Consider the following 26329-nt stretch of genomic DNA (forward strand, 5'->3'; position numbering starts at 1 on the left):
GCTCTGCTCGGCCCCTGGTGAGTTCTTTGAGACTAAGAGGATGTCCTTCTGTGGCTCTGGGCCATTTGGCCGTTTCCTCCCTTGGTCTTGCCTACTCCACTTTGAGGTATCCGTTAGATGCCTTGGGCCTCTGAGCCATCCCGAGCTCCCCCACTTCACCTATATCTCCCATCACTTTGCCCTTTAAGATGAGTTCCTCAGGCAGGGCCTGGCCTGATCTTTCAGCTCTCTGATTTGCTCCTCAGATGTCTCCCTCCTGCTTTTAGCCTGTCTATTTTAAATTTCTAAGATCTCTAATTAGTTCTTTAATACAAAAGCCCATTCTTGCTTCATGAACACGATAACCCCTCTTATCTCTCTAAAGATAGTCATTATACTTCTCTTGAAGTCTCCCTCTGTTGACTCAGTCAATGCTGCTTCCCTGGATGTTGGCGTTTCTGTTCCTGAGATGCCGGCTCTCTTTCCCGGGGCCTCTCTTCCTCCCATGCTCGGTCCTGAGGGCAGCGGGCCTGTTTCTGCTTAGAATCCCTATTCATCTGTCTGCGGCTGCTCTGTCTGCTTCTAAGCCTCTGACGGAAGACGGGGAGGTCCGTGTGTCCCGGCGAGGTGGGCGGGGAGTTGCTCCCTTGGATTGGGGTCCCTAGCTTTCACCGAGGGTCAGTGGTTCCCTGGTCACTGTCCTGCTGTGGTGGCCACTCTCAGCCTTAATCTCAAGGAACCGCCCTGACCATTGTCCTGTCCCTTATCTTCATGGCTCTGGATGTGGGGGCCTTGAGCTGCATCTGTACCCGTCCTCTCGGAGCAGCTTTTGGGATGTGGGTTTCCCCTGATTTTGTTTCTTTGCATCTTTCTGTGATTCCTACAGAATTCTGATCCCCTGAAAAGACTCTTTTTCATTGTTTTAAACCAATTCTGTGACAAATTTTTTTCTTTTAAAAACATCTTTCTGGCACTTGGTAGGTTTTCTGGGGGGAAGATGCTTAGTTTCCCATTTGACTGAAGCCCCAGGATGTTGTTAAGCGCACCCCGAAGGGCAGTTTGCCCCGGACGCCCAACAGCCCTCTGTCCAGGGCAGGCGCCGCGTCAGCACGTCCTGTGCATCGAGTACCAGCTGCCGAGAGGCCGCAGCATCCTTTCGTTCTGGATGATGCTCTTGGACTGAGACTAAAATGGGATCTGTTACATCCTGAGACCACACAACCAAAATAATAAAAATTACAGACGAAAGTCGTTGGTGACTTTTGGGGCGTTTCTCTGAGCCAGAGACGGTGACATCTACTCCCCGACGGAGATGCCGGTTTACCTGGGGTTCCCCTTTGCCCCTCAAGCTGCCCAAAGCTTCTCTTTGTCCAAATGCGGTGAAGGCGGTTGAAGTTTTGGTTCAAAAGGCTCCCTCCGCGCTGGAGCAGTGCCAATGGCAACAGAGGAGGCGGGCTCGGGGAGATAACCGAGCAGACTAGACAGGAGTTTAGCACCAGCGACTCATGAGATGTGCTCCTTGACGGGCCTCTGGGAGGACCACACAATGACCTCAGTGGTCCCGCCATGCTAGGGGACTTCAAATGCGGACCTGCTGTCCAGGGACAAAACGGCCCTTTGGCAGTGACACTCAGCCCACAGCCAGCCCTACCAAGACATCCTGTCCCTCTAGATGTTGACCAAGTGCCGCGGAGAAAGATGTCCCCATGCGTACCTGCTCCAGCTCACGCCACCTCCTCGCCTCCTACGTGCGGCAGCTCATCTCTGTCCCGGTCGTCTTAATCCGCCTTTTCCCCAGCGTGTCGTTGGGCAAGTCTCTCTGTAACTCGATCAGCGGTGGGACAATTGGATCAGGGTGTCCAGATCGCTGTCCCCCTTCTTACCACGTGAATGTCACAGGCCCCCGGGCACGGAGACCTGCTCGTTTCCAAAGTCTCATCTTTGGAAAGCAGATGGCGAGCCTTGGGCTTTATTGAATTTGCGTTTATGTCTGTGATGCATTTGATTGTAGCTGGAGGGCGGCTGCCTCATCCAATAGCGAATTTGGCCCGTCAACAAGGTCGAAACCTGCTTACCTGTAAGAAGCTGTTTGTTCCGTGGAGGTGGTCTGGCCTCCGGCGGGCGGCAGAGTGGCCAGTGGCTGAACGTTCTCCCTGAAGAAAGCCTGTGAACCCGGGCACTGACTTCAATCAGGAAGCCTGACTGCCTTCGGCCCCAAGGATCCACTCCTAGGGATCTATCCTAAGGGACCACAGGCACGGGTGTGCGAGGGTGTGTACATGCGTGGACATGTATATACGTCCATGAGCATTAGTTGCCCCACCGCTGCTACTAGTTTAAATTAAAAAGCCAACAACCCAAGTATTTACCAACAGAGAGCTGGTTAAGTAAATTAGAACAAGTCATACAACGGAAAACTGAGGGTCATCCAAAGGAACATGGCAGCGCTGGGTGTGCTGGCAGTCGACGTGTCCAAAATGGAAGTGGACAGGCTGGTGGGAAAATAGCTGAGAGGAGGCCATTTAAGAAAATAGTGATGGTTCCTCAAGAAATTAAACACGATTGCCCTGTGATCCAGCGATTCCTCTCCTGGGTATAGACCGAAAAGAGCTGAAAACAGAGACTTGAACAGACATTTGTACGTCGACGTTCATAGTAGCATATTCACAAGAGCCAAATGTCCGTCAGTGGGTGATGGGTAAACAAGATGCGGTCCATCCACACAGTGGAATATTATTCAGCCTTAAAAAGGAGGGAAATCCTGACGCACACAACCACACAGATGAAGCTGGAGGACATGGTGAAATAAGCCAGACAGAAGGACAAAGTGACCCCACTCATGCGAAGCCCCTAGAGGAGTCAGACCAGAGAGATAGGAAATAGGATGGTGGTGCCGGGGCTGTGGGAGGGGCCGGGGATCAGGGTTTCATGGGGACAGAGCTTCAGTCTGGGAAGATGAGAAAGTCCTGGAGCTGGATGGTGGGGTGGTTGCACCACAATGAGAATGTGCTTCACGCCGCTGAACTGTGCCCTGGAAAATGGTTAAGATGCTCAATTTTGTGTTATGTAATAGACAAATAAATGTTAAGTAATGAACAAAATTTAGAAAAATTTTCTAAATGGTAAAAAGAAATCCTAAAGATTGTGCACCGAGCTGTTCGTAGTGGTCACTTTTTGAGCACGAGATTCCAGGCCTTACGCTCTCTGTGTCACATATTTCGCTCCTGTTTGCACTGTGATAATAAGAACAGAGTGGCACTCGAGCCCCAACTGAGCGCCGGTGCTGTGCCCGTGGCCCAGCCCGCCCGCGACAGTGCAGCCGCCGCTCTCCCCCCGCAAGATGAGGAAACCAGGCACCGAGAGGTGAGGGGGTGGGCCCCTGCCTCTTTCCACCTCTGTCACCCCCACGGGGGCAGGAACCACGTCCCTGACAGTGACGATGATCTAAACGTCCAGGGACAGGCTCCCCCGGCCGTGCTGCCCGCACCCTCTGCACAGCCTGCGCCCCAGTCGAGGCTTCAGATGCCGTTGGTGCTGAGGCCGGTGGGGGCTGCACAGAGCCTGCCAGGCATGGCCTGCAGTGTCTCTCTGATCTGATCTCCAGATCTGCCCAGCCCCAAAGTGGGCATAGGGGGTAGGGGTGGGCCAGGGGCCACTATGTCCTTGGGGCCCGAGCCACCTTTCCTTGGCTGAGGCTTACGGAGGAGGGGGCAAGTCCGAGGGATCAGGCTGCCAGGTACCCAGTACCAGGAAGGGAGTCAGCAGGGGGAGGAGCTGAGATGGCCCTGGGGTATTCTGGGCGGCTGTGTGCTCCTGGCCCTCATGCTGTGGCTGCCCCACTTGGCTCCTGGGCCCCAGGCATCTCAAGCCTTGAGTGTGTGTCCCTAGTCTCGGGACCACTTGTGTTTATGAGCAGACACGGGAGAGTGGGCGAGGCCTCATCCTCAGGGGAGAACCCGCTGTGAGGGGGTTACTGGTGAGGGCGTGCTTCTTAAACCTCACATTACAGCCGACCCTGCTCAGGACGACAGAGGGACGGGAAGGAGCTGCCCCGAGCTCCCCAGGGAGATGCGTCATCCTGGGGTGGCTCTCCGTCTCCCAGCAGCCCTTAGTCAGCCCTCCTCAGCCTGGTTTCCGTGATTCCACCAGCCAGATTGCTGGATTTTTCCTGCCTCGAGCATCTCCCTAGGCCGAGGGGCACTGGCTGCAGCCGCCCCGTGTTCCCTGGGTAGCAGCCTGGCCTGTCTGGCTCAGGTCCCCAGTCCAGCTTCAGTGCCCCCACTTGCTCCATTGCGGGCGTTGGGGAGCCAGCCGGAGCCGGCCTCACGTGGCAGAGGCGATGGGGGATTACGGCGAGCGCGGATGACAGTGTCAGAGAGATGCAGAACAGCAAAGGGCTTATTAAAACGCCGAAATTGGTTCCAAATGAGGTCAGCCGTCGAAGCGCCTTGGAGGAGAGCCAGGCGTTGAGCAGCCAGCAGTGGTTATTTCCTGACAGGGTGGCAGGGACATCCGGGTGCCACCCTCAGCCCCCTCCCACCTTGGGAGGGCAAATGGCACTGGAAACATCAGAGCAGAACCAGGTGGCAGGGGGTGGAGCAGAGGGGCCGAGCGCCCCCCTCCCCCTCCCAGGGCTGGCCAACCCAGCACCCGTGGTGTCCAGAAGGCGCCGGAGCAGCCAGGTGTCTCCCCCGACCTGGCCAGGGCAGGGACAGCGAGCACCGCTTCCTCACCACAGGCTCAGATTGCCTGTTTTTAAAAATCCATTAATGCAAGGAGCGGCACATCGCGGCTGAGGCCGTCTGATTGGACGGGCTCCCTCCTGCCCCCAGCCCGAGCCTCCCCAGCTTTTCTCCCTGGTTGCATTTCTCATCGGAGCATCCGGCCCGTCCTCCTGACTCCAGTGGAATTTCCCTGACCTTGGCTCCCTCCAAGCACAGGCGCCCCCCCCCCCCCCCCCCCACCCGGGCTAAGAGCCCACTTTAGGGGCCTTGACCTCCAGCACCTCCAGCGCGCTGCCTAACTGCCTCTCTGAGACTGAGGATGGTCCCAGTCCTGCCCCCCCAAGGCTGGCAGGGGTGACAAAACAAAGCAGGTGAAGGGCAGGGTGTGAACATACTTCCTATTTCGTTTAATTACTAGTTCTCGGTAATTAGTATTTCTGAAATCAGCCGAATCAGTTTCGTCAAACGTGATAGGAAGGCCGGCGTTCCAGCCCAGTTCTGAGCTGGAGAAAGAGGATGCCTTTTGAAGCCTGTTAAAAATAAACACATGTATATGCACTCTGCTGTTTACGAAGAGCCGTGCAGGCCTTCCCCCCGGGCACTCCCAGAGACTGCGGATCCTACCACATCCAGAGAGGAACGGAGGCGGGAGGTGCCCTGAGCCGCCCGATGCCACGGTCAGGGCTGACGCTCTGTCCTGGGGCTCCGGACCCCGATCCTGGGCCCTGGCTCCCAGGCCTCACCTCCTCTCACTCCCCAGAACCGCTGGATTGAAGGGAGCCAGAGGGATAAATTCCTGTTGTCACCCAACTCGTCAATCTCCAGATGGGGCGGGGGTCTGGGGGCAAAGTGCTTCTACAAGGATGCCCAGCCGGGCTCAGCAGGGGCGGGGTTCAAACACAGACTCTGACCCTGGCTCTGCCCGATGAGGGCCTTGGGGTCTCCCCTGCCCAGAGGGGCACCCACTGCTCGTTCTTCCCCTCTCCCAGCGGAGCTGCCTGGATGGCTGGGGGCTTGCCCAGAGCTGGACGTGCCCTGGAGCCCGTCACCCCCACTTTGAATCTGCTAACTTTTCTCATCGTATACACGGGGAAAACGGGTGCCCGCCTAAGGAGTCATCTCGCCCCTCGCTGTGGCCCCTCCCTGACCCTGGGGGTGAATGTCCATGGTATGTCATGGTCTTGAATGCCAGATGCCGGCTAACGTGGCACAAATGAGGGGCGTGGGAAAGAATTTGGAGGATGTGGACGGTGCCCCCTGGGGTGGGGTCTTCAGAACCTGGTCTCACATGGTCCCTGGCCTGTGCTCACTGTCATCCTGCAAGGCAGGCTTGCCTAAGGGGCCTTGGGATGGATGCTGAAGCCTGACATCCCGGTGGCCGGAACCACAGGAACACGGTCCTCTCAGCTTCCCCCAAGTGCCCCCTGTGCTCCAGGAGGTGTGGGCCGCAGGACCTCCCTGGGCTCCCAGTTCTCTCCGGCCTTGGTGGCTGTGACCTCCTGGCCCCACAGGGCCTGCTTCTGCGGCCCATCAACTTTCCTTAGGCCCAGGAGGGTGCCTGTGGCGTCACCCCCTCGTTCATTAGTTCATTCACCCCTTATCTCGCCCCCGCTCTGTACCGCCCGTCTGGGAAAGGGGACCCAGCGCGGGACGGGGCAGACAGCCGCACCCCGCGGAGAACAGCAACTTTGGTGTCAGTTCCAGCAGAGTGGCACGCCCCATAACCCAGTGGTTTCTGCACTGGGCTCTCGCCCGCCTGGGCCTGCGGGTCAGGGTGAGGGCTCCGCTCTGCGTGCAGCCGAGGAGGAGGGTCCCCTGGCCTTCTGTTGCGTCTTTCTTTCTGCTGCCCAGTCTAGCTTTGCAGGACGGCATGGCCGCAGTGAGGCAGAAAGAACCTCCCTCGCGGGCCTGGGGAGGCCTGGAACTTTCTGCAAACTTGATCTTCATGCAGAGACGGTCATTCCTTCCTAAGGAATGATGCTCAGAGAAAAACCAGAGCCCAGCGTGGCCTGCTCAGGGCTGGCCTATACAGATCCTCGAGGACTTGAAGTCAGGCTCCAGCTAGCGACATCAGTGTGCTCCTATGGTTGGGTTGTTGGTTTCTCCAAAGAAAGCAGGAATGGGAGGAGGAAGAAGGTAGGAAGGAAGGAAGTCAGGTGCGTGAGGGGTAGGGAGCCAAGCTCAGAGTGGAGAGAGCAATCAGGGAGAACTTCCTGGAGGTGGGACCATGAGTTGAGTCCACTCTGCACAGAGAAGGACGGCAGTGAGCCGGGGTGCAGTGAGACTGATGCACGAGGCTCTCAGGGCTGTGAATCCCAACGGGTCTGTGCAAAGGCCTCATGGCAGGTGTGGAGAAACTGTGCAACAGGCCAGCTGCCATGGGAGTGTGCAGATGCAGGCTAGGTCTGCTCTAGCCTGGAGGACGTTGTTAGGTTTGGAGACAGAAAAGCAGGCCTGTCGCTCACACCACTTTCCGCGAAGTCTGTCCCCCAGCAGTGTGCCCTGCGGTCTGCCCGGAGCAAGGCATCGCGGAGTCTGCTCCCCAGAAACGCCCCCCGAAGTCCAGGCCCCCAGAAACACCCCCTGCAGCCTGCCCCCCCAGCAGAGCACCCAGTGCCATTGGCCCTGCCCCCCGCAGAGCACCCACTCCTTCTGGAGCAGCCGTGGCGCCAGCTGGAGCCCGTGGGGAAATAGAGGAGACAAAAGTGGGAACAGCAGGCTGAGGAGAGAGTGTCTAAACACAGGACTATTTGGGGATCGTCTTTTATTCTTGGTTTGAAGTTGGTCCGCCCTCCAGCATTGTGGAAACGGCTCCCCGGGCCAGGCCCACTGCAGCGAGGTCTCATTCCCCACTGGTCACCTTAGAGATAACCTCGGGGCCTCAGTCTGCCCATCCACGGATGGGGCGGCACGGAGCCCACATATCAGCTGTGCGGGACAGGACAGACAGCCTGCTGGTGGTCAGCCCAGTGCCCAGCCGAGGGCATCTGAAAGGGCTTCTGGCCGCGAGGAGGAGGAGCTGCTCTCCGGACAGCTCTTCCGAGACGATGCAGAGGGACGGAATCAGCCAGTCTGCTCCAATTCCCACTGATGATGTCCATGTGTCATTAGCGCCAATTAGCAGAGGATGGAGGCAAAGTGTTTGGCCTGGGGCAGGGGCTGGTGGGAGGGTCAGCAGGACAATTGAATTCCCCACCAGACAAATGTGATTACCAGGGCAGCCTGGACCCACCCCCTAGAGGGCCCGGACATAAATGGCCAGGTGGGGCGGCCAAGCGCACCCAGCCATGAAGGTCCCCAGCCCCAGCGTGCGCGAGGCGGCCTCCATGTACGGCACAGCGGTGGCCATCTTCCTGGTCATCCTGGTGGCCGCGCTGCAGGGCTCGGAACCCCCGGAGAGCCCCTTTCCTTACCGCATCCCCCTGGACCCCGAGGGGACCCTGGAGCTCTCCTGGAATGTCAGCTACGTGCAGGAGATCATCCACTTCCAGCTCCTGGTGCGGGAGCTCAAGGCTGGGGTCCTGTTTGGGATGTCGGACCGTGGTGAGTTGGAGAACGCTGACCTGGTTGTGCTCTGGACCGATGGGGACAGTGCCTATTTTGGGGTAAGTCTTTCCTCGACCCCAGTGCTGCTGACCTGGCCCTGACCCGGCCCTCAGCCAGCCTTCATCCTACACTGGTCCTCCTTGACCCAGCAAAGGAAGTTTTTCTCTTGCCTCTCTGCATTTGCTCTGATCTTAGCTTGTATCCCAAGCTTGGCATCTCAGGGATGCCAATTTATGGACAAAATGGGAAAGAGGTGTCTTCCATGGCCCTCGATTGCACATTCCAAAGAACATAACCCAGCGTGCCCGAGGAGCGTGACCACAGGACCCGTGCATCCCATAGACGCACACTACCCCACCCGCCCCACCCTCATGAGGCAGACCCCGCGTCCCCACTGGCACAAACAGTGCACCACACCCTCCCACGCGGGCCTCCTGGTTGTACGTGGCCAAACGAGCACTTGGCGTGTGCACCCGCTGCCCAGGAGGCAGCACACACAGACCTAGTGCTTGCACATGTGGGGGCCCGAGCAGGTGCCGAGTGCCCTCCCACCAGGTGTGGAACACACCCACGGAGCTGAGCGGGACACTAAGGGTGTGCTCTTGACGCCTGCTTTCAGAGCATACCCCCGTTCCTGCCATAAAGGGTGGAGAAAAGGAAGTTTCCCTTCAAACTAGAGAGGCTTGGGGCCCTCGACATGCTGAAGGGAGGGTCCCAGGGAGCCCAGCTGCCATACCCTGAGCCGCCTCCCGCCATCCTCCCCAGACGAGCCTGGCCACCAGGGCCTCTCGGGGGACAGACGAAACCCAACTCTCTCCACAAAATCAGACACAGGAGCTGGAAACGATTGTTTGAAGTCAGGAGGCACCTTCCTGATCTGTGAGTGGAGGGGCTTTCACTCCAGGGAAGCAGGGAGCCCAGCAGGAGCTCTGGGCTGGAAGTCAGGAGGGGAGAGTCGGACCCCTGCAGCCACTCCACGCTCCCGGCCTCGGCATCCTCCTCTCAAGAGTGGGGACAATAATCCCGCTGCCCCTTTTTGGGTTGTGTGAATTCACACGAGCTGACAATGGCTGATCCTTCTGGAACCCGCCTGTGCTCCATCCCATCCCCACGGCAGCTGCAGGCACGCCCTGTGCCCATTGCACAGGTGAGGCCAGAGGCTGGGCGAGCTGGAGCCTTTGGCTTGGGGCCACCCACTAGGATCCGGTGCAGCTGCCCGATTGGGGCCCACCTCGGCCTCCTGGTTGCCCTGCCTCCCCCACACAAGGATGATCAGTGGCTTATGGGGTCATGGCCAAGAAAGACCCAGGGCAGCCCCAGCGGTAAGCCGTTCCGGGGGAGCAGGCAAGCTCCCGAATCAGGAGGACCAGCTCCTGTCGGGGCAGCTTCCCCGGCTGCCAGGAGAGCCGGGTCGGCCTCACCCTCCCGCGGGCTGCTGCGAGATTAATCTGCGCAACCAATTCCTATGCAAACAAATGTCAGACTTGTTTTTCCCCCCTTAGCAATGTGTTCAACAAATACATTCTCAATTTCCAGCCCAAGGATCACAAGCTGACTTTCTGCCACTGTTTAAAATTAGTCCTTCTGCAGATCGCAGCGTCCCTCAGCAGGAGCTCATTGTGGTATCTTTCTCCAGGGAAAACTTTGCGAAATCTTTTGCAGCTTTCTTTTTTCTTAAGGAAATTAAGAAAACATGCTTTAGCCCTGGATGCAGGGTTAAGAAAAAAAAACCCAAGGCCAAGGAGGCGTGGTGTCTTGAGTGGATCAGAGGCCTGTTTGCGGTGGAGCCCCGGGAGGACTCCTTCTCCTGTAACGGCCTGGAGCCCCCAGGGTTGCTGAGCCTCAGAGCCAGCTGGGAAAGCAGCTGGGGGAGGGGAGGTCAGGGGTCAGGCCATGTCTGCCGTCTACTAACGTCCTGGGAAAATGCAGCAGGTCCGTTTCCTCCCTGGGCCTCAGTTTACCCTCTCCAAGCAAGGCTGGGACTAGGAGGCGGCGAGCAGGATGCCCAGGGTGCGGTGTTCAAGGCCGTGCTCACTCTCAGGGGTGTGCAAGTGCAGGGGGTCACCTGGCTTCTCGCTCGCCAGGCACCCCTGCTCCCAGCAGTGGCCCCGTGTCTCCCCTCTCTAAGGTTTTGTGGGCGGTCATGACCCCCTCTCCACAGACCAAAGGGGCAGCATTTGTCTCAGGCCCCTTTCCCAATCACAGCACCTTCTCAGCAGTACAGACCCCTGGCTCCCACCCCGAGGTCTGGGCATCTGCGCAGCCAACCAGCCCCTGTGTGTCCCGGCTGGAGAGCCTGGTTCAAGGCCGCAGATGGCGTGAGTGGAGCTCGACTCAGTCCCCCGCATCTCCAGGCAGACACAGAAAGTGGGAGTGAACCCCCAGCCCTGGGTGGAACTCCTGGGATCTGCAGGGAGTGAGGCCCAGCAGCTCCGCCGGGCGTGGGGCACGAGCTGCATTGTAGACAGCCGACCGTGAGCTCCGGCCCCACGGCCCGGCCCTGTGCTCAGAGCCCCTGCTTACCTCTGCAGGACGCCTGGAGTGACCAGAAGGGGTGGATCCACCTGGATGCCCAGCAGGATTACCAGCTGCTGCGGGCACAGAGGACCCCAGAAGGCCTGTCCCTCCTCTTCAAGAGGCCCTTTGGCACCTGTGACCCCAAGGATTACCTCATCGAGGTGGGTGGTACCCCACGTACCCAGAAGATCGTGGGAGGCGTGGACCACTCACTCCTCCTGGGGCTGTGTCCCCGAGGGGGGATCCCAAAGGCAGCCAGGCGAGGACATGGCAGCCTGGGAGAGGCCAGCTCTGCTGTCAGCCTCTGCTCCCTCCAGGAAGTGCTCCTGGTTGGCACAGAGCCGACAGGTTTCTAGATGCGGGGCCTGCCCTGAAGCCTCTCGGATTGGATTGGAGGGGTCTTGGCTCCCCTCCTGGTACATCTTCAGGTGGGATTCTGGAAAGAGCCCAGGAGCCCTGGATCCCCAGCCTGGCCCTGTTGCCAACTTCCTGTGAGGCTCTGGGCAGATCCCTTCCTCCTTGGGGCCTCAGTTTACCTGTCTATAAAGTGAAGAAGGGAGCTGGATGATCTGTAAGGCCTGACCGGCTCTGTCTAGGAGTTCACGGCCACCACAGATCCAAACCATGCGGCTCCAAGCCCTCCAGAGAGGGAGAAACAACCCGCCCTGAGCTCAAGGACAAAGTCCTTCTAGCTTCCTAGCCGCTTCAACCGACATCAGTCCTCTGGCGTAATCTTTCCGGCACGGCAGCAACGTGGCTGGTGGGGAGCTGCAGGGGGAACCAGGCCCGAGAGGGGAAGGACTTGTCCAGGGGCTCATGGCACGGTGGGGGCACAGCTGGTACCGGGAGAGGTGTCCTTCCAGCAGGTCCTCTGCGTCCCACCTTCCCTAAGGACGAGGCCAGGGCAGGGCGTAGGGGAGGCTCCCCTCTGGAGCCCTGAGATGCCCTCTGCGGAGGACAGCTCACGGGCTTCCAGGTTTATGTGGCCAGAAACTCAGAGAGCAAGTTAGCTGCCCACCACAAATATGAACACACAGGGACGGCCGCCGGGGCCCGGAGACCATGTAAGGCATTCACAGAGCCGCATCCTAAACGTGGATGCAGGTTTCCATTCGCGGCCGCGCCTGGGAAAGCCAACTCCAGCCCCCTGGCCCCCCTGAGTCTGTCTGTGACCTCCAGCTCGGCACTGACAGAGCTTTCCAGGTCTGCGTTGTCCAGCACCCACGGGGCTGGTGGCGGCCGTGTCGGACAGCACAGCTCTGCCAGGTTGTACAACTGTCGAGAAACCTCAGTTTGATTTTTTTTTCACTTCATAGGAGGGTTGACTCCTCAGGCTGGGCTGTTGACTGCAGCAGAGGAGATGACCTACACCTTGTCCCCAGGGCCCCTGGGGGTGGTGGGGGGAACAAGTGTCACAGGTGGGCCAGCCGGCCCTGGCTCAGAGTGGAGCCCAGCACTCAGGAGTTGAGTGGATGCTAAGTGAGTGGCGATGGGACGTATTTAGAAAGAAATGCATTTGATGCCCAGTGCAAACGGCAGCCTGGGTCCACGGGGAGCCTCAAGATCCCTTCCTCCACAGAGATGAGGAACAGCGTGTCAGCTGCCGGGCTAGGTGGGTGGGGACCTGGCAGCCTCCCCGGTTGTCAAGGGGGTCTGAGTGGGTGAGAGACCCGGCCCTGTCTCCGCTGCAGGACGGCACCGTCCACTTGGTGTACGGGGTCCTGGAGGAGCCGTTCTGGTCGCTGGAGGCCATCAACACCTCAGCCCTGCACACGGGGCTGCAGAGGGTGCAGCTGCTGAAGCCCAACGTCTCCGTCCCCGCCCTGCCCGCGGACATGCGCACCATGGAGGTCCGCGCCCCCGACGTCCTGGTCCCTGGCCAGGAGACCACCTATTGGTGCTACATTACTGAGCTTCCCGACGGCTTCCCCCGGCACCATATCGTCATGGTACGTGGGAGTCCAGCCCGGCCCGCCTCCAGCTCTGCTTTCCACCTGGGGCCCCCGAGGCCTGTGGAGAGCTGCCCCATCCGCAGAGCCGTTCGGGGTCCCAGGGTCCCGGTTGAGCCAGAACCCTGGGCTCAGCCTGAACTTCCTGCAGCCACACACACGCTCTGACCCCTCGCCCGGCTCGCTCCTCACCCTCCCGGGGGCTCCGTGCCCCAGCTTCCCAGCCTGGGACAAAGGCAACTGATGTCTTGATTTCTGTATGTTCCCCTGGCCTGGAAGGGCTGTCTGTCTGGCCACCTTCCCCTTCATGAAAAAGCAGCTCAACTCAGAACTCAGTTGCTCTAAACACTCATTGGAGCTCAACAGTAACAACATAGCTGTTGAATGTTCACTATTGGCCTGGCCCTGGGGGAAGGCAAGGTGGAGTGCCCACTCCAGCTCCACAACAGTCTGCACGCAGTGCTAAGTATCCTCATCTCTGTTTCCGGTAGAGGACGTGCAGCCCAGAGAGGTTGTGTGAGTGCCCAAAGTCACACAGCAGGAAGTGGCCAGACTGACTCACAGCTATGCGTGGTCCCCCAGCTCAGGTTCAGCCTTAGGCAGCCTCCATCTCCTGGTCCATCCACTGCCACATCCGCACGAGGACAGCTGCCTTCCTGTCCTCACCTTATCAGGGAATGACTTGCCTGGGTCCCCCTTTCCTTTGCCCTGGAGGTCGTCATGGGCTTCAGGCACACTCTGTCGGGTTCCGGGTTGGTGGCTCCACCCTTGGAGCCCTGAGCCCCAGGAGCACGCCTGGAAATGACCCCGCAGAATGGGTGAGCAGAGGCCCACGGAGGGGAGCTGCTGGGCCAGAGCCCCCGGGGGGCATGATCGGGCCGGCGGGCGGGTGTCCACTGCCCCAGGCTCACTGGTGCTGCCACCCGCAGTATGAGCCCATCGTCACCGAGGGCAACGAGGCCCTGGTGCACCACATGGAGGTCTTCCAGTGCGCTGCCGAGTTCGAGAGCTTCCCCCAGTTCAACGGACCCTGCGACTCCAAGATGAAGCCCAGCCGCCTCAACTACTGCCGCCACGTGCTGGCCGCCTGGGCCCTGGGCGCCAAGGTGCGTCCCGCCCGCCTCTCCCGGGCCTCTCCCGGAGGCTGGGCCCATTCCTCTGTGTCCCCCACTTCTCTGGTTGAGAGGCCCCAGCAGGGGGCTCCGGGGAGATGCTTGTGGGTCTGAGCCCCAAGTAACCCCACACCTGGGTGTCACCTGCCTGCCACCTCTTCTGATCCACGAGGGTTTCGTCCGGCCTTTGTCACTTTTCCATAAAAATGCAGAAGCCCCACGAGCTCAGGGACCTCATGGCTATTGACCTCCCTTCCCTGCTGGACGTGGGTTTGGGCACTGGGCGGCCTGGGGGTGGGCACTGGGCGGCCTCCGTGGGCTGCATCCGGGGCTTTTCATCGGCTTCCTCCACCCATCCAGAGGAGGGCCAGGGGGGCTGTGCCAGGGGCTTGGGCAGTGGGCTCCCCTAGGGGACACCAGCTCCCCCCACTCCCTGATCCCAAGTCTAATAGGGACATCCGTGTGGATTGGTGATGAGCTGCCCGTCAGTGGGAGAGCATCATTTTGATCCAGCTGCCCTTGCCAGCACCACCCCTTGCAACTCAGGCCCCACAGTCGGCGGGGTCTTTTCTCCGACTCCCGTCTGGGGCGCCCCTGGGGACGCACCAGTCTGTCTGCCTGGGCTGTGGTGCCGATGCCTGCCCCTTCCTTCTCCCGAACCCCGCAGGCTTTTTACTACCCAGAGGAAGCTGGGCTTGCTTTCGGGGGTGCCGGGTCCTCCAGATTCCTCCGCCTGGAAGTTCACTACCACAACCCACTGAAGATAGAAGGTAGGCGGATCCCAGGGGTCTCTGCCCGGCCTCTGTCCTCCCCTCGGAAGCCCTTACACTCGGCCACGTCGAGTCGGGAAGATAACTGGGGCGTCTGTTCCGCACGGGGCCCCACTCCCCAGAGTCTCCCGCCTTGTTCCACAACCCCGCGGCACAGGTCCCTCTCATGTCTCCTTCGTTCTGCTTTTCTGTGACGGCGGGGGCGCCCTGGGCTGGCTTGTCACTGCACCCCCAGATGGTGGGGCTCGGCACCTTCACACGGCTTCCGCGTGAACCCCCACCGCCGCCACCACTGTGCTGTCCCAGGAGCCCCCCAGGAAAGGCAGGTGGAGGCGGCTGGCATGCCCATGTGGCAGATGACGAAGTGAAGGCCCAGTGGTGGAGGGACTGTGAGGGGCTGTGAGGGGAGCAGGAGGAGCCAGGGGTCTGGGCCTGGGTGTCTCCAGGGCCTCGGTCTCACAGCCCTGCAATGGCTGAGCCTACCCAAGACCCAGGCAAGGCTTGTCTGACTCCACAGCTTGAAGAATCTCCTAGACAGTGGACCCGTCTGTAAACGCCCCCCGCTCCTTGCGCTCTATCCTCACTTTGTGGCACCAGCCAGAGCAGAAGGATGGCGTCAGGGCGTGTGGACAAGTGGTTCAGGGCAAGGGGGCCTCAGGCCCGAGCAGGGTCCCATGCGCGTTTGCCCTGGAAGTGACTTCTCTGAGGCTGCTCAGACCAGTAGACGCCCCTCCCGGACGGGGTCACCCGCCAGCACCCATGTGTGTGATGATGCTGCCCTCCCCAGAGCAGGCCGGGCGGGACAGGGCACCTGGCAGGACGGCAGCACGGCAGGATGCAGGCTATTATGGAGCCAGCGTGGTCCCTGCCCAGAACCCACCCTGGTGGCCTGACCGTTGGCGTGCGCTGCCCCAGGACTGGGCAGGGGAAGGGAAGAGCCCTGGCTTGGCTGCGGCGTTTCTGGCTGTGAGCTTCCCTCCCGCGCCTCCGAGCACTTGACACCAGAGCACATGCCTGCTGTGAGTGTGAGCCTGACGGGCTTTCCCACTCACGGGTTTCGTGTCAGGGTGGGCTCCTGGGCCTCTCTAACCAACCCCCCCAGCGGCACAGCGTGCCGCCTGGAAAGGCCTCTGGGGCGTGTGTTTGAGCCTCCTGTTTTCCCCGCACGCACGGTAAGGATGGCCTAAGAAATGCAGGCCCAGGGTCTTCGCTCCTCAGTGCGTGTTGAGGGACACTGTGAGTGACGTTGCTCCAGGTGCCGAGGGAGACCTCTAGATGAGCACGGCACACCCACGCCCTCCGAGGACCGCTGGGAGGGAGAGAAGTCACGGGCTTGGGTGCGCACCCGCACGCGCACACACATCCACACACACACAGGCGGGAAGGAGCCAGGGCAGGAGGGAGACACAAGCAACGTGCAGGAGGGGATAAAGGGGAGTCCCTGTGCCTGGATGGCTTCATGGCAGCCTTGGCCCTGGGCCTGGGAGGACGAGAATTTTCAGCGTAAGCTGCCAGGTGCCAAATTCCAGATCGAGGGAACAGTCTGTGCGGAGACAAGGAGGTGGTAAATGGAGAGCGTGTCCCGGGAACACAGGTGGTCCAGACTGGCTGCAGTGTAGGGGATGGGAAAGCTAGCTGGGGGCAGATAGTGGGGGCTGCTGGATCACCCTGTGCCTGAAGGTGGACAACCAGAGTTGGTCTTTAGGATGGCAATGCCAGTTGATATGGTATCAGAAACTGAAAATATTTCCCTCTGTCTATTGCACCAGCATCTTCCACCATACATAGCCACATAGCCTGTTTCTTCTCACTCTCTAAAAAAAAAAAAAAAATGACATAGTTTTGTGTAAGTGAGGGGCAGAAAGAGCCTGAAGTAAGAACATCAGCTCCAGGCTGGGTGCCACCCCATCCCTCCCTCGCTGGGTGACCCTAGGTGGGTGACCATGCCCCCTGCTGTGTTGGCTCACCTCCCGCAGCTGTTCCGAGGCTGGGAAAGCTCACGCACGTAATGCTGCCAACCCAACGTGGGCTGCCGGCGACTTCCTCCTGCCGGCATAACTAATACTTTCTGCCACCGTTGGCATTATCTACAGCGTGCACAGAGGAAGGCATAAGTCAGCTGGGGCCTTAGCATGATACGGGATTTATTGCTCATTTAAAACCTGAAAGCAAATGGATTTTTGAAAACTCCTTAAGCGTCAGGGAAGTCTGTCTCTTCCTGATGAGCTGGTCGTACTTATGGATCTTTTGCCAAATGTAAGGACGCTCCTGTCACTTCACAAATCTGGAGATGGACCGCTTTTCTATAAATATCAAAATTCCACAATTATTTCATTATTTAATCACCATCTAGATTTTAACCAATTCATGTCCCTTTTTATTACTATCCTCTGATGTAATCGGCCCAGAGACGCAGAGCTGGGTTTGGACGGCGCAGGGGGAGCACAGAGTAGGGAGGGAGGGAGGGACAGGCTGGGGCACTCTTGGCTCCACCCGGGAGTAGAGGAGCAGGGAGACCCCTAACGATGCCCTGGGCTCCCCAGACCCACGACCTCGGCCAGGGTCTCCCGCTCAGGCCTGGTTCCTCGTCTGTAAGTTGGAGAGGACGAGTCTTCAGTTACACAGGCTCTCCATCCGTCTCCAGCTCGACTGCACGTCCCCAGGGGTCAAGCTGTGTCCAGCCCCCTCGCCTCTCCTGTGAGGCAGCCAGGTGCTCTGCCCTGAAGTGCTCAGGGCCTCGTCACTGACTGATTCCAGGAAGGAGGGCAGGTGGGGCTCCTGAAGGTCACACGGTGGTGCGGCTCTGCCTGTGGGTGCCAGCATCCCCCAAACTGTGACCATCAGCTTTGAGTGGCCTCTGGGAGGCCTGCCCAGGGAGCTTCGGGCCTCTCCAATCAGCCAACCGCCAGAAGAACCGGCAGGTGTGGCTGGACCGTGAGAGGCAGGAGCACTGAAGTCTCCTATGGAAGAGGCCCTTGACTTTGAGCCCAGAGAGGCCCAGAAAGGGACAGTGACCTGGCTGAGAGCACACAGCACAGTGTTGACCAAGCGGGACCACAGGCTGTCCTGCAGCTGGTTTTCAGCTTGGACTGCTTTGACCGCGGAGGAAGAACACAGGAGCGCTTACAAAGCCATCGCGGCGTCTACAGCTTCCCAGGTCTACCGCGGGCATCTCGCCCCCACCTGATTCCACAGCAGGTTTTAGTTACCTGCCTTTATCAAATCTTCCCCAGCAGGCAACTCAGTTTTCCTAGAAACAGCGGCTCTTTCTTTCCGTGGGGGTCTTTCACGGTGTGCAGTAGCTGATCCTTGCACTGCACCTGCCTGGCGTGAACAGGTGCGGGGACAAAAGCTCTCAGCACACACTGCAGGTGGGAGCAGGTGTGGGATGATGGGCACCGCCTCCTGGCTGAGGGCGGCTGGGGGTCAGTCTGAGCGGGGCGGGCGGTTGAGGGGCTGGTGCTCAGCCGAGAGGGCCGCCACTCACCTCCGTCCCACCTTCCCCAGGCCGCCGCGACTCCTCGGGCATCCGCCTGTACTACACAGCCACGCTGCGTCGCTTTGACGCAGGCATCATGGAGCTGGGCCTGGTGTACACGCCCGTGATGGCCATCCCCCCGCAGGAGACGGCCTTCGTCCTCACAGGCTACTGCACCGACAAGTGCACTCAGCTGGTGAGTGGGGCTGGGCTAGGCTGGCCCTGTCTGGTTCCCGCTGAGGCCCTGCAGGCGGTGGCCAAGGGAGGAGGGCATCAGTGGCTTTGGTTCCCCCATCCTGCAGCTTCATGAGGCTCCGCCCACAACCCCCGTGCACAGGAGCCTTCCCGCGGGGCGGTGTGGCCCCTGCGCCGCCTGCTCCAGCCATAACCATGGCTCCCACTCAGTCCACACTGCACGCCAGCACCTCCACACGCTGCCTTTTCAAATAGCCTTTCACTCTGCGAGTACGAGGGACACGCATTCACCCCTAAAAACGCAGGCAGTGCAGCTCAAGATAAAGCCCCTTGGCCACAGGGCTCTCCCCCAGAGAGCCGGTCATTGGCTCTTTCATGTCCTTCCAGACTTCTGTACATTTCTACACGGCCTTCCGCGTGATGGAAAGACAGAGTTTTGTTTTGTGTTTGAAAACAAATTGGGTAGTACAGATTTGTCCTGCACCCTGCCTTTTGACTGCTGCCGGGCCTCGCACACTGTGGTTTTCACTGTGGACTTCTCCCGGGCCGGACCCGGTGGGGCTAGCGAAGTGCCTGGGACACAAAATACGAGCGAGCACGGGTTCTCAGGGCCGTGCCAGGACCCGGGGAGTGCAAGCCAGCGCAGAGTCTCGGAGCAAACAGTGGGGACCCAGCTTCCAGAGGAGCGGAAGCGACCCCAAAATTCTGAACCCTCGGTGCCCACTTGCCTCATCCAGTCGGGCCTGTGTTGAACTGTCCCCCTGTCAGCAGTGTCCAGGCTGCTGTCAGCTTCTCACCAATGGGAAGAAGGCTGCAGGGAGACCCTCGTGCACACGGAAAACGTCTTATCAGGTAGATCTCCAGCAGTGAAATCGCTGTGCACGGGGCACCCGAACTTCACTTTGAATGAATCTCCCACACTGCCTCCAGAAAGCCCAGCCCCGTCCTTCCTCCACATGGGCCGGAGGATGCCCCGTCCTTAGACTTCCCGGCCCGCCAGGGTATCAATATTTGAAATATTTTCTCGGTCACTCAGGAAGAAAACTTTCACTGTGGTCGGTTTGAATTTCCCCGATGATTCGTGGAGCTCGAGGATCTTTCCACCTGTCTTTGTTTTTTCCTGGGAATGTCTGCCCATGACCTTGGTCCCGTGTTTCCAGGGGCTTGGTCGTTGGTCCTCCCGTTGGTGTCCGGGAGCTCACTGCCGTCCTGGCACAGCTGGCTGTGAAGGTCTCCAACACTTCCTCGCTTCCCCACCCTTGCTTCTCACAAGGACCCGCAAGCACGGCTAACTTGCCGGATGAGGAGACCGAGGCTGCTGGGGCCACGGTGCAGTGGCAGCGGGAGGGTCCGACCCAGGCCTGTCTGACTCCTAACGCTGCAGGATGCGGGATGCGGGATGCGGGCTACGGCGGGTTTGCCTCTCCCACGAGTGGATTCACTGGGATTCATTCTTCACGCGGCTCCCGAGCTTCAGTCCTCCACCATCAGGCAAGCACAGTGTCCTCCAGCTGCAGAGGGACAGAGCCATCAGCTGGCCAGGGCACGTGTGCTCCTGCAGAGGAGCAGCTCCTCGTGTCCGAGACCAGAGCCGCGAGATCGTCACCACAGTCAGCAGCTGGCACTCTCTCCCGCGTCCCCAGAGCTTGCAAAGTCATGCGAAAGGCTCCCTGGCCTCGGCAGGGGCTGGGGAGTCACCTCCTTGGGGCTCCCCGGGAAAGAGTGGCGCCAGACCAAGCAGCACATGCTGCCGCATTGCCGGGACCCAGGCCACTTTGACCTCTTATCTTGAGAATGCCTCTCACCGGCCTGGAGGTCAGCCTTGCCTTGTCTGCCAGAGTCTCCAAACGCATCAGAGCCAGGAAATGAGAAGATCTCCATTTGCTCTTCCTGCCCTTCAAACAGTGCTTTCTTTTTGAAAATCCCACTTACGTGGAACACTCATTGAAGGGACTCCCAGGGAGGTCCATCTTACATCTCCATGAGCAGATCACTGAAGGGCATGAGTTCTGCAGTCAAAGGTCTGGCGTGGTCCAGATACCCTTGTCCAAACAGAGACACCAAGAAAAAGCATCACATCTTGGACTGTAGGCCGCAGGACGGCCTCCACCCGTTGGACACCCGCATCTCCGGGCCAGTGATCAGCCTCTGGGGGCCAGAGGGGCAAGACCCAGGGCCCCATGGGTCAGCAGGCCTGGCCTCAACTGTCACAAATGTGGCCATAAGTTTTCCCAGTCTTCAAGGGGCCAAAAGCGATCAATCATGACGAGGGCAGGGACAGTAGGTGGTGGAGAAAAGGCGAAGTCAGATGACTTGTCGCAAGCACAGCCGTCTGGGGTCACTCAGCGATGGGCGAGGGGCAGAGAGTCCCTGAGCTGCCAGCAGAGTGGAGAAAGCGGAGCAGAGCAGGTGGCACGTGGTCAGAGAGACGACGAGGCGTGAAGGAAGCGCTTGAAGGGTCTAATCCGTCTTAGGAAATGTCCTCTCTAAACAGAGTTAACGTCAAGGTGGGAAAACGTCCACTGTCTGGGAAATTCCCTCACGCCTGATGGTGCAGGGAGGGCCGGCTCGTCTCTCCTGTGCTGCCGCCCGACAGCTTCTGGGGACAGAGCTGCGGCTGTAATGCAAGGTGATGGTGACAGCAGGAGAGGGCCACCTGGGCTGTGCCGGTGAGGCAGGGGTGGCCGCCGGGCAGCTGAAGGGCCTGCTGGTGCCAGAAGGTGGCAGGCGCTGGACAGGACGGCCACGCACTGTTGTCATTTGTTGTCCACCGGATGTGGGCCTGCAGCACGAGGAGGCCATGCTGCCCTCCCCTTGGCCTCCCCCTGCCCACGGGGGGCTCACTTTAAAGTCTGTTGAATAAACGTATCTGCCTTCGGGGGTCAGGAGAGGACCAGAGGGACGCTGTCTGCCCCCGAATGAGCCCCAGCTGCCACTTGGGTAGACCTTAGCGACATCTCTTTTATTCAACGTGGGGTGTAACTGATCAGGGAGAAAGACGAGGCCCCAGCGACACAGACGTCCTAGGGAGGCAAACTCAGAGTCTCTGTTCTGTGGCCCGTGGTCGGCACAGGAACCTGCAGAAGGGCAGCCATCAGGGTCGCCCATGTGGCCAGCCCTGACCCTGGCGCCTGTTCCACAGGCCCTGCCTCCCTCGGGGATCCACATCTTCGCCTCTCAGCTCCACACGCACCTGACGGGGAGGAAGGTGGTCACCGTGCTGGCCCGGGATGGCCGAGAGAGGGAAGTTGTGAACAGGGACGACCACTACAGCCCTCACTTCCAGGTAGGGACCCGCCCTGCACTCAGGTTGGGCCTGGTTGACCTGCTCTCTCCCGATGACCATAGAAACACCCCATTCCGGGCTTCCTTCTTCCGGGCCAGGCCCCAACGTGTGACGAGCGCCCCGCAGCCGGCCCGCTCCCTCTTGGGGATCAGATCTAAGGGCAGGGCTCTGGGGATGGATTCTGGCGTGTGGCCCATTAGGGGATTTGGGGCCCAGTCAGCCCGATGGTAACATCCGTCTTGGGTAACCACCTTCTTGTTCTAACCCCTGCCTGGCCAGAGGCCAGACGTGCAAGTCCTGGCTCCCCGAGAGGGGTTGTGACCAATGTCCACCCCCAGGGGCTTGTGGGGAAGGCGGCTGGGGGTTGGGTGCTTCTTGATATCTCCCCTTTTCCCTCTGCTCTGCCCACCCCAGGAGATCCGCATGTTGAAGAAGGTCGTGTCTGTCCACCCGGTGAGTGCCCAGTTAGGGACAGAAGGCCGGGGGGCCGTCCCCAGAGGGGAGAGACAGACAGCGATGGGGGAGGGCAGAAGTAATGTGGAGGTCTTTCAGAACCACGTCCACGTGAGGCAGGGGCCAGGGCTGTCCCGTGGTGAGACTCCCCAGGACTTCCCAGACAGGCCTGGAGGACGAGGCTAGAGAGCTCTCAGGGTGAGACACGCCCTCTGCTTGATCAGCCGCCCACACCCGCCGAGAGCTTTAGCGGGAGACGAGGGTGTGGAGGTCCCCGGTGGGGCTGCCCATGGTGCAGAAGGGGAGTCCCAGGCCAGGTGGGGCTTACCCAAGTCACCTTCTGGCTGGGACGCCACCAACCGGCCCGCACACGTGTGAGGGCCAGGGACCACTGCAGGGTCCCTCAGAATTGAGTTGATGACTAAGTGCCATGGTGTGTGCCTGGCTCGGTTCCACGGGGAGACAGGCCTGGCGTACCTGTTCTCCCCAGGTGGGCAGGTGCTGAGGGGTGACTGTGGCTTGGCTCCCCAGGGGGATGTGCTCATCACTTCCTGCACGTACAACACGGAAAACAGGAAGCTGGCCACCGTGGTAAGTCACCCTGAGCTCTCCCTGCCGCCTGCCAGGGAGCACGTGCAGCCTGGGTGTCCATCTGGGGACTTTTGACACTTTCTCGACGACACGTCTTAACTCCCCCGCTAGAGCGTAGGGTGCCGGAGGGCGGGGGATGCCCTCCCGCATTCACTGCACAGGCCGGCGCTTCTCGGGGTGGGCTCCCTGGAGCAGCAGCATCGGCATCCCCTGGGGACTTGGTAGAAATTCAGACTCACAGGCTCCAGGCTGAGCTGGAATGTGGGTGGTGACACCTGGCTCCTGCCGGAGTTGGAGAGCCACTGCGGTAAACCCGTGTCAGCGCCTGTGGGCTGATGCTGGGAGAAGGGCCTGAGCTGACAGGACCCCCTGGAGCTCCGTCAGCCAGGGAGACGGCCTGCCACACCTGTGCAGGCGACAAGCACAGTCACAAGGAAAACTAAAAACCAGGTGGAGGTAGGGGTGGTGGAAGGCGAGCGAGCGCTCTGAGTTGGGGGGCGGCAGGAAAGCCCAGAGGACAGAGACCCTCACCAGACCTCGGGGAACAAACCTGCAGCCGCCTTTCTAACCAACTGTTGACCAGCCAAAATACAGGGGCTACAGAAACATTCATTTTTATGCTGTTCCCTTCTGGGCTTCATCAACGACAATTCTGTGTAAATGTCCGGTTGGTCCTGCTCTGCAGGGAAGTGACACAGATTCATTTGGGCTGGACTGTGGACCGCCCGGGGAGGAGGGTCCATCCAGGAGAGACTCTGTTTTCAAGGCTTGTTGTACAGGCACCAAGAGATGCTGGTCACACAACATACCATCCAGCTGGGCTGCTTCTAAGAGTGAGAAGCAATGCTGTTCATGACTGTGCCTGGTCAACAGGCACAGACCACACCTGTCCTGGCAAACTGACCTCCCCGCTAATAGACCCTTGCTGGCCGCCTCATTGATCACTACGGCTCCCAGTAACCAGCCTGGGAATCAGGAATTCTGAGTGGACTGGAGTTGGGGTTACACCCCAGCCTGCCTGCCTCCCCCCAGGACTCCAGTCTGTGGCACAGCTCTGTGTTTTCATTGAACTGAAGTTTATCAAATTCCTGTTTGCAGTCTCATTTAGGCTGTTTCCAACAGCTTTATTGAGAGAGAATTCACATACCATACGATTCACCCAATTAAAGTGTGCGATTCAAGGACTTTTAGTATATTCCCAGATCCAGTCCCCCTTCACTGGTCCATATCAGAGCGTTTTGGCACTCCAAAAGAGCCCGTCCCCCCGCCACCTCCCCGCTCCCCACAGCCCTAAGCAGCCGCTGATCTACTTTCCGTCCCTGTGGATTTACCTCCTCTGGACTTTCAGATAAATGGAATTACATAACCTGTGACTTTTTGTGACCGGCTTCCTTCACTCAGCATCATGTTCCCGAGGTTCATCCGTGTTGTAGCACGTGTCAGTGTTTCATTCCTTTTTATGGCTGAGGCACTCCAGTGTGTGGATGGACCACGCTTGTTTATCCATCATCTGTTGACGGACATTTGAGTTGTTTCCACCTCTCATAGCTTTCACACCAGTCTCCAAGGTAGGAATCTTTGTCTGTATTTTCACAGGTGAGAAACTGAGGCTCAGAGAGGGAAGACACTTCCCGGAGGTCACACAGCTGATCACTAATGGGCTGAGCTGGGATCTAACCCAGGAACGTGTGCCTGCAAAGCTCTTGCCACATGCTTCGTCCCTCCCTCTGGATTTGGGGTGACAGCTGCTCAGGGTCCATGATCATAAACTCGGGGGACAGGAGAGCTTTGCAGGCATGCAGCACCCTCTTTATGGAATCTCCAGGAGGTGCTCAGGACAGAATAACACCAGCCGCTACTGCGGAACGCCTCCTCCACGTGGAGGGCTCGGCGTTGTACTAATAACTCACCCTGTCCACGCTCAGGGCCCCTCTAAGCCTCGCCAGCACCCCATGCAGCAGGTGCTGCCAGGAAACAGTGAGGAGGGACAGCCAAAGGCACCCACTAGCAGGGAGCAGGGCTGGTCCCGGTGACGTGGGCTCAGTGAGTCGAGGAGTCGAAAGAAAGATTTCTTGGCCTCCCAAGGTCTGGCAGTAGTGCTGTTTTATTCAGAGACTAGGATGGAATAGCACGGGGACAGGACCCATGGGCAGTAAGATCCGCAGGCATGGGTTGAGGGTAGGGCTAAATTTAAGGCATAGGTACGAGAGTTATCTCTTTACAAGACAAAGGAAAGATTATGTAAAAAAGTCAGTAAAATGTTATCAGTGCAGGTGGGGTCTGGTTATTGGATGGTCCCATAACTTTAGATAAGAATCAGATGGGATTAAGTCTGGATGTCCTTGCCTTCCCCATTAAGAATTTCTAGAGATAAGGTCATCCTCCCCTCTTGCTGGTGCAGAGAGGGAGACACCCCCACAGATGGAGACCTCTCTTACAAATGGAAATGTCTCTTAACAAAGGACAAGTAAATTCCACTTTTCAGACCCTCTTTCCTGTCTGCAGTTTTCAAAAGTAACCAGCCCCAAATAATCCTCATCACCGGGGCCAACCCCACATGTGCTGCCTCCCGGCAGAGCGCTCCTTGTGCAGTGAGTGAGGCTCCAGGCAGGACCACAGCATCTCCCCATTCTGCAGGAGAGGCCACTGGGGCCAAGGGGCAGGGAGGGACTTGCTGGACATCCCATCAGCGAACAGCGAAGGGGAGCCCCCCTGGGCTGACCCCCACCTATTGCTACTTCTGTGAAGGCCAGGCCTGGTGAGCACCCCTGACACCTCAGACGCCCCACCCCACGGAGGCCCCCACGCCGACCTGTGCCCTCCCCTCCCAGGGGCTACCTCACCGCGCCAGACAGCCAGCCAGCCAGCCAGGGTCAAGGAGGAGGGCAGCTGGCAGCTCCCAACGGGCAGATGGAGCTTCCCAGCTCTGACCACCCTGCCCTGCGGATCCATCCGGAGACAAGGGCCTTTGAAATGCGACTCCTGTCCCAGGCGAGGACAAAGGGAGGGCTTCCGGGGGAGCAGAGCCTACTCAGGGCAGGACTCTCTTTTGAAGTCTGAGATGCGGAGGGTAGAAAACACTGGAATTCCCTCTCGATGGAGGCGACCTCCCCTCCGAGGCCAGGAGAGGACAAGTGACAAAAGCTGCAGCAGGTCCCCTGGGGCCTTGGGAAGTGAGGGAACAATACAGGTGAAGCCCCACCCAGAGGGTGCCAGACAGATCTGCTCACAGGGAATTTCCTTTTTCCATCTACACCGGGAGAGGGACTGCGCTGAGCCTTGGCTGGGCTTTTTACGGTCCTTCTGTTCTGCCAGGAAGTAGCAAATGCCTTTCTTCCCTCAAACATTCCCACCAGCCAAATAAACCCCCAGACCCACCTCACAAGGAGCTGGGAGCTGGAGGCCAGACAGAGGTCAGCCTGAGCTGCACCCCTGCACCCCACCCCGCCCCAGCCCTGCCCCGCAGGCCCTGAGCTGGCTGTTCACTCCCCAGCTCTGCTTTCTCCAGCCCAGCTCCTCCATACCTCGAGTTCGTCTCCCCCTCCCCCTTCCTTCTCCCCCTCTGCCTTCTCCTCCTTCTCCCCCTCCCCTCTCCCTCCTCCTCCTTCTCCTCTCCCTTCTCCTCCCCCCCTCCTCCCCTTCCCCTCCGTCATCTCCCACCTCCTCCTCCTCCCCCTCTCCTCTCCCCTCCTTCTCCTCCTCCCCCCTACATTTCCCCCCTGCTCCTCC

The 26329-nt window shown here is 59.4% G+C and overlaps 1 protein-coding gene across 1 annotated transcript in view; it reads left to right on the plus strand.

Moving 5' to 3' along the window:
* The first annotated feature begins 7990 nt into the window (after positions 1 to 7990).
* DBH (dopamine beta-hydroxylase) overlaps positions 7991 to 26329 on the plus strand; it is a 21249-nt gene continuing 2910 nt past the window's right edge. Inside the window, exons 1-9 of the mRNA XM_046652763.1 lie at positions 7991 to 8308; positions 10781 to 10927; positions 12458 to 12715; positions 13645 to 13821; positions 14495 to 14597; positions 18105 to 18271; positions 21413 to 21556; positions 21971 to 22009; positions 22541 to 22600. Coding sequence (XP_046508719.1) covers positions 7991 to 8308; positions 10781 to 10927; positions 12458 to 12715; positions 13645 to 13821; positions 14495 to 14597; positions 18105 to 18271; positions 21413 to 21556; positions 21971 to 22009; positions 22541 to 22600 — 1413 coding nt within the window. The remainder of the gene's footprint in view (positions 8309 to 10780; positions 10928 to 12457; positions 12716 to 13644; positions 13822 to 14494; positions 14598 to 18104; positions 18272 to 21412; positions 21557 to 21970; positions 22010 to 22540; positions 22601 to 26329) is intronic.

Source organism: Equus quagga, chromosome 1 (assembly GCF_021613505.1).
Source record: "Equus quagga isolate Etosha38 chromosome 1, UCLA_HA_Equagga_1.0, whole genome shotgun sequence".
Taxonomy (NCBI): domain Eukaryota; kingdom Metazoa; phylum Chordata; class Mammalia; order Perissodactyla; family Equidae; genus Equus; species Equus quagga.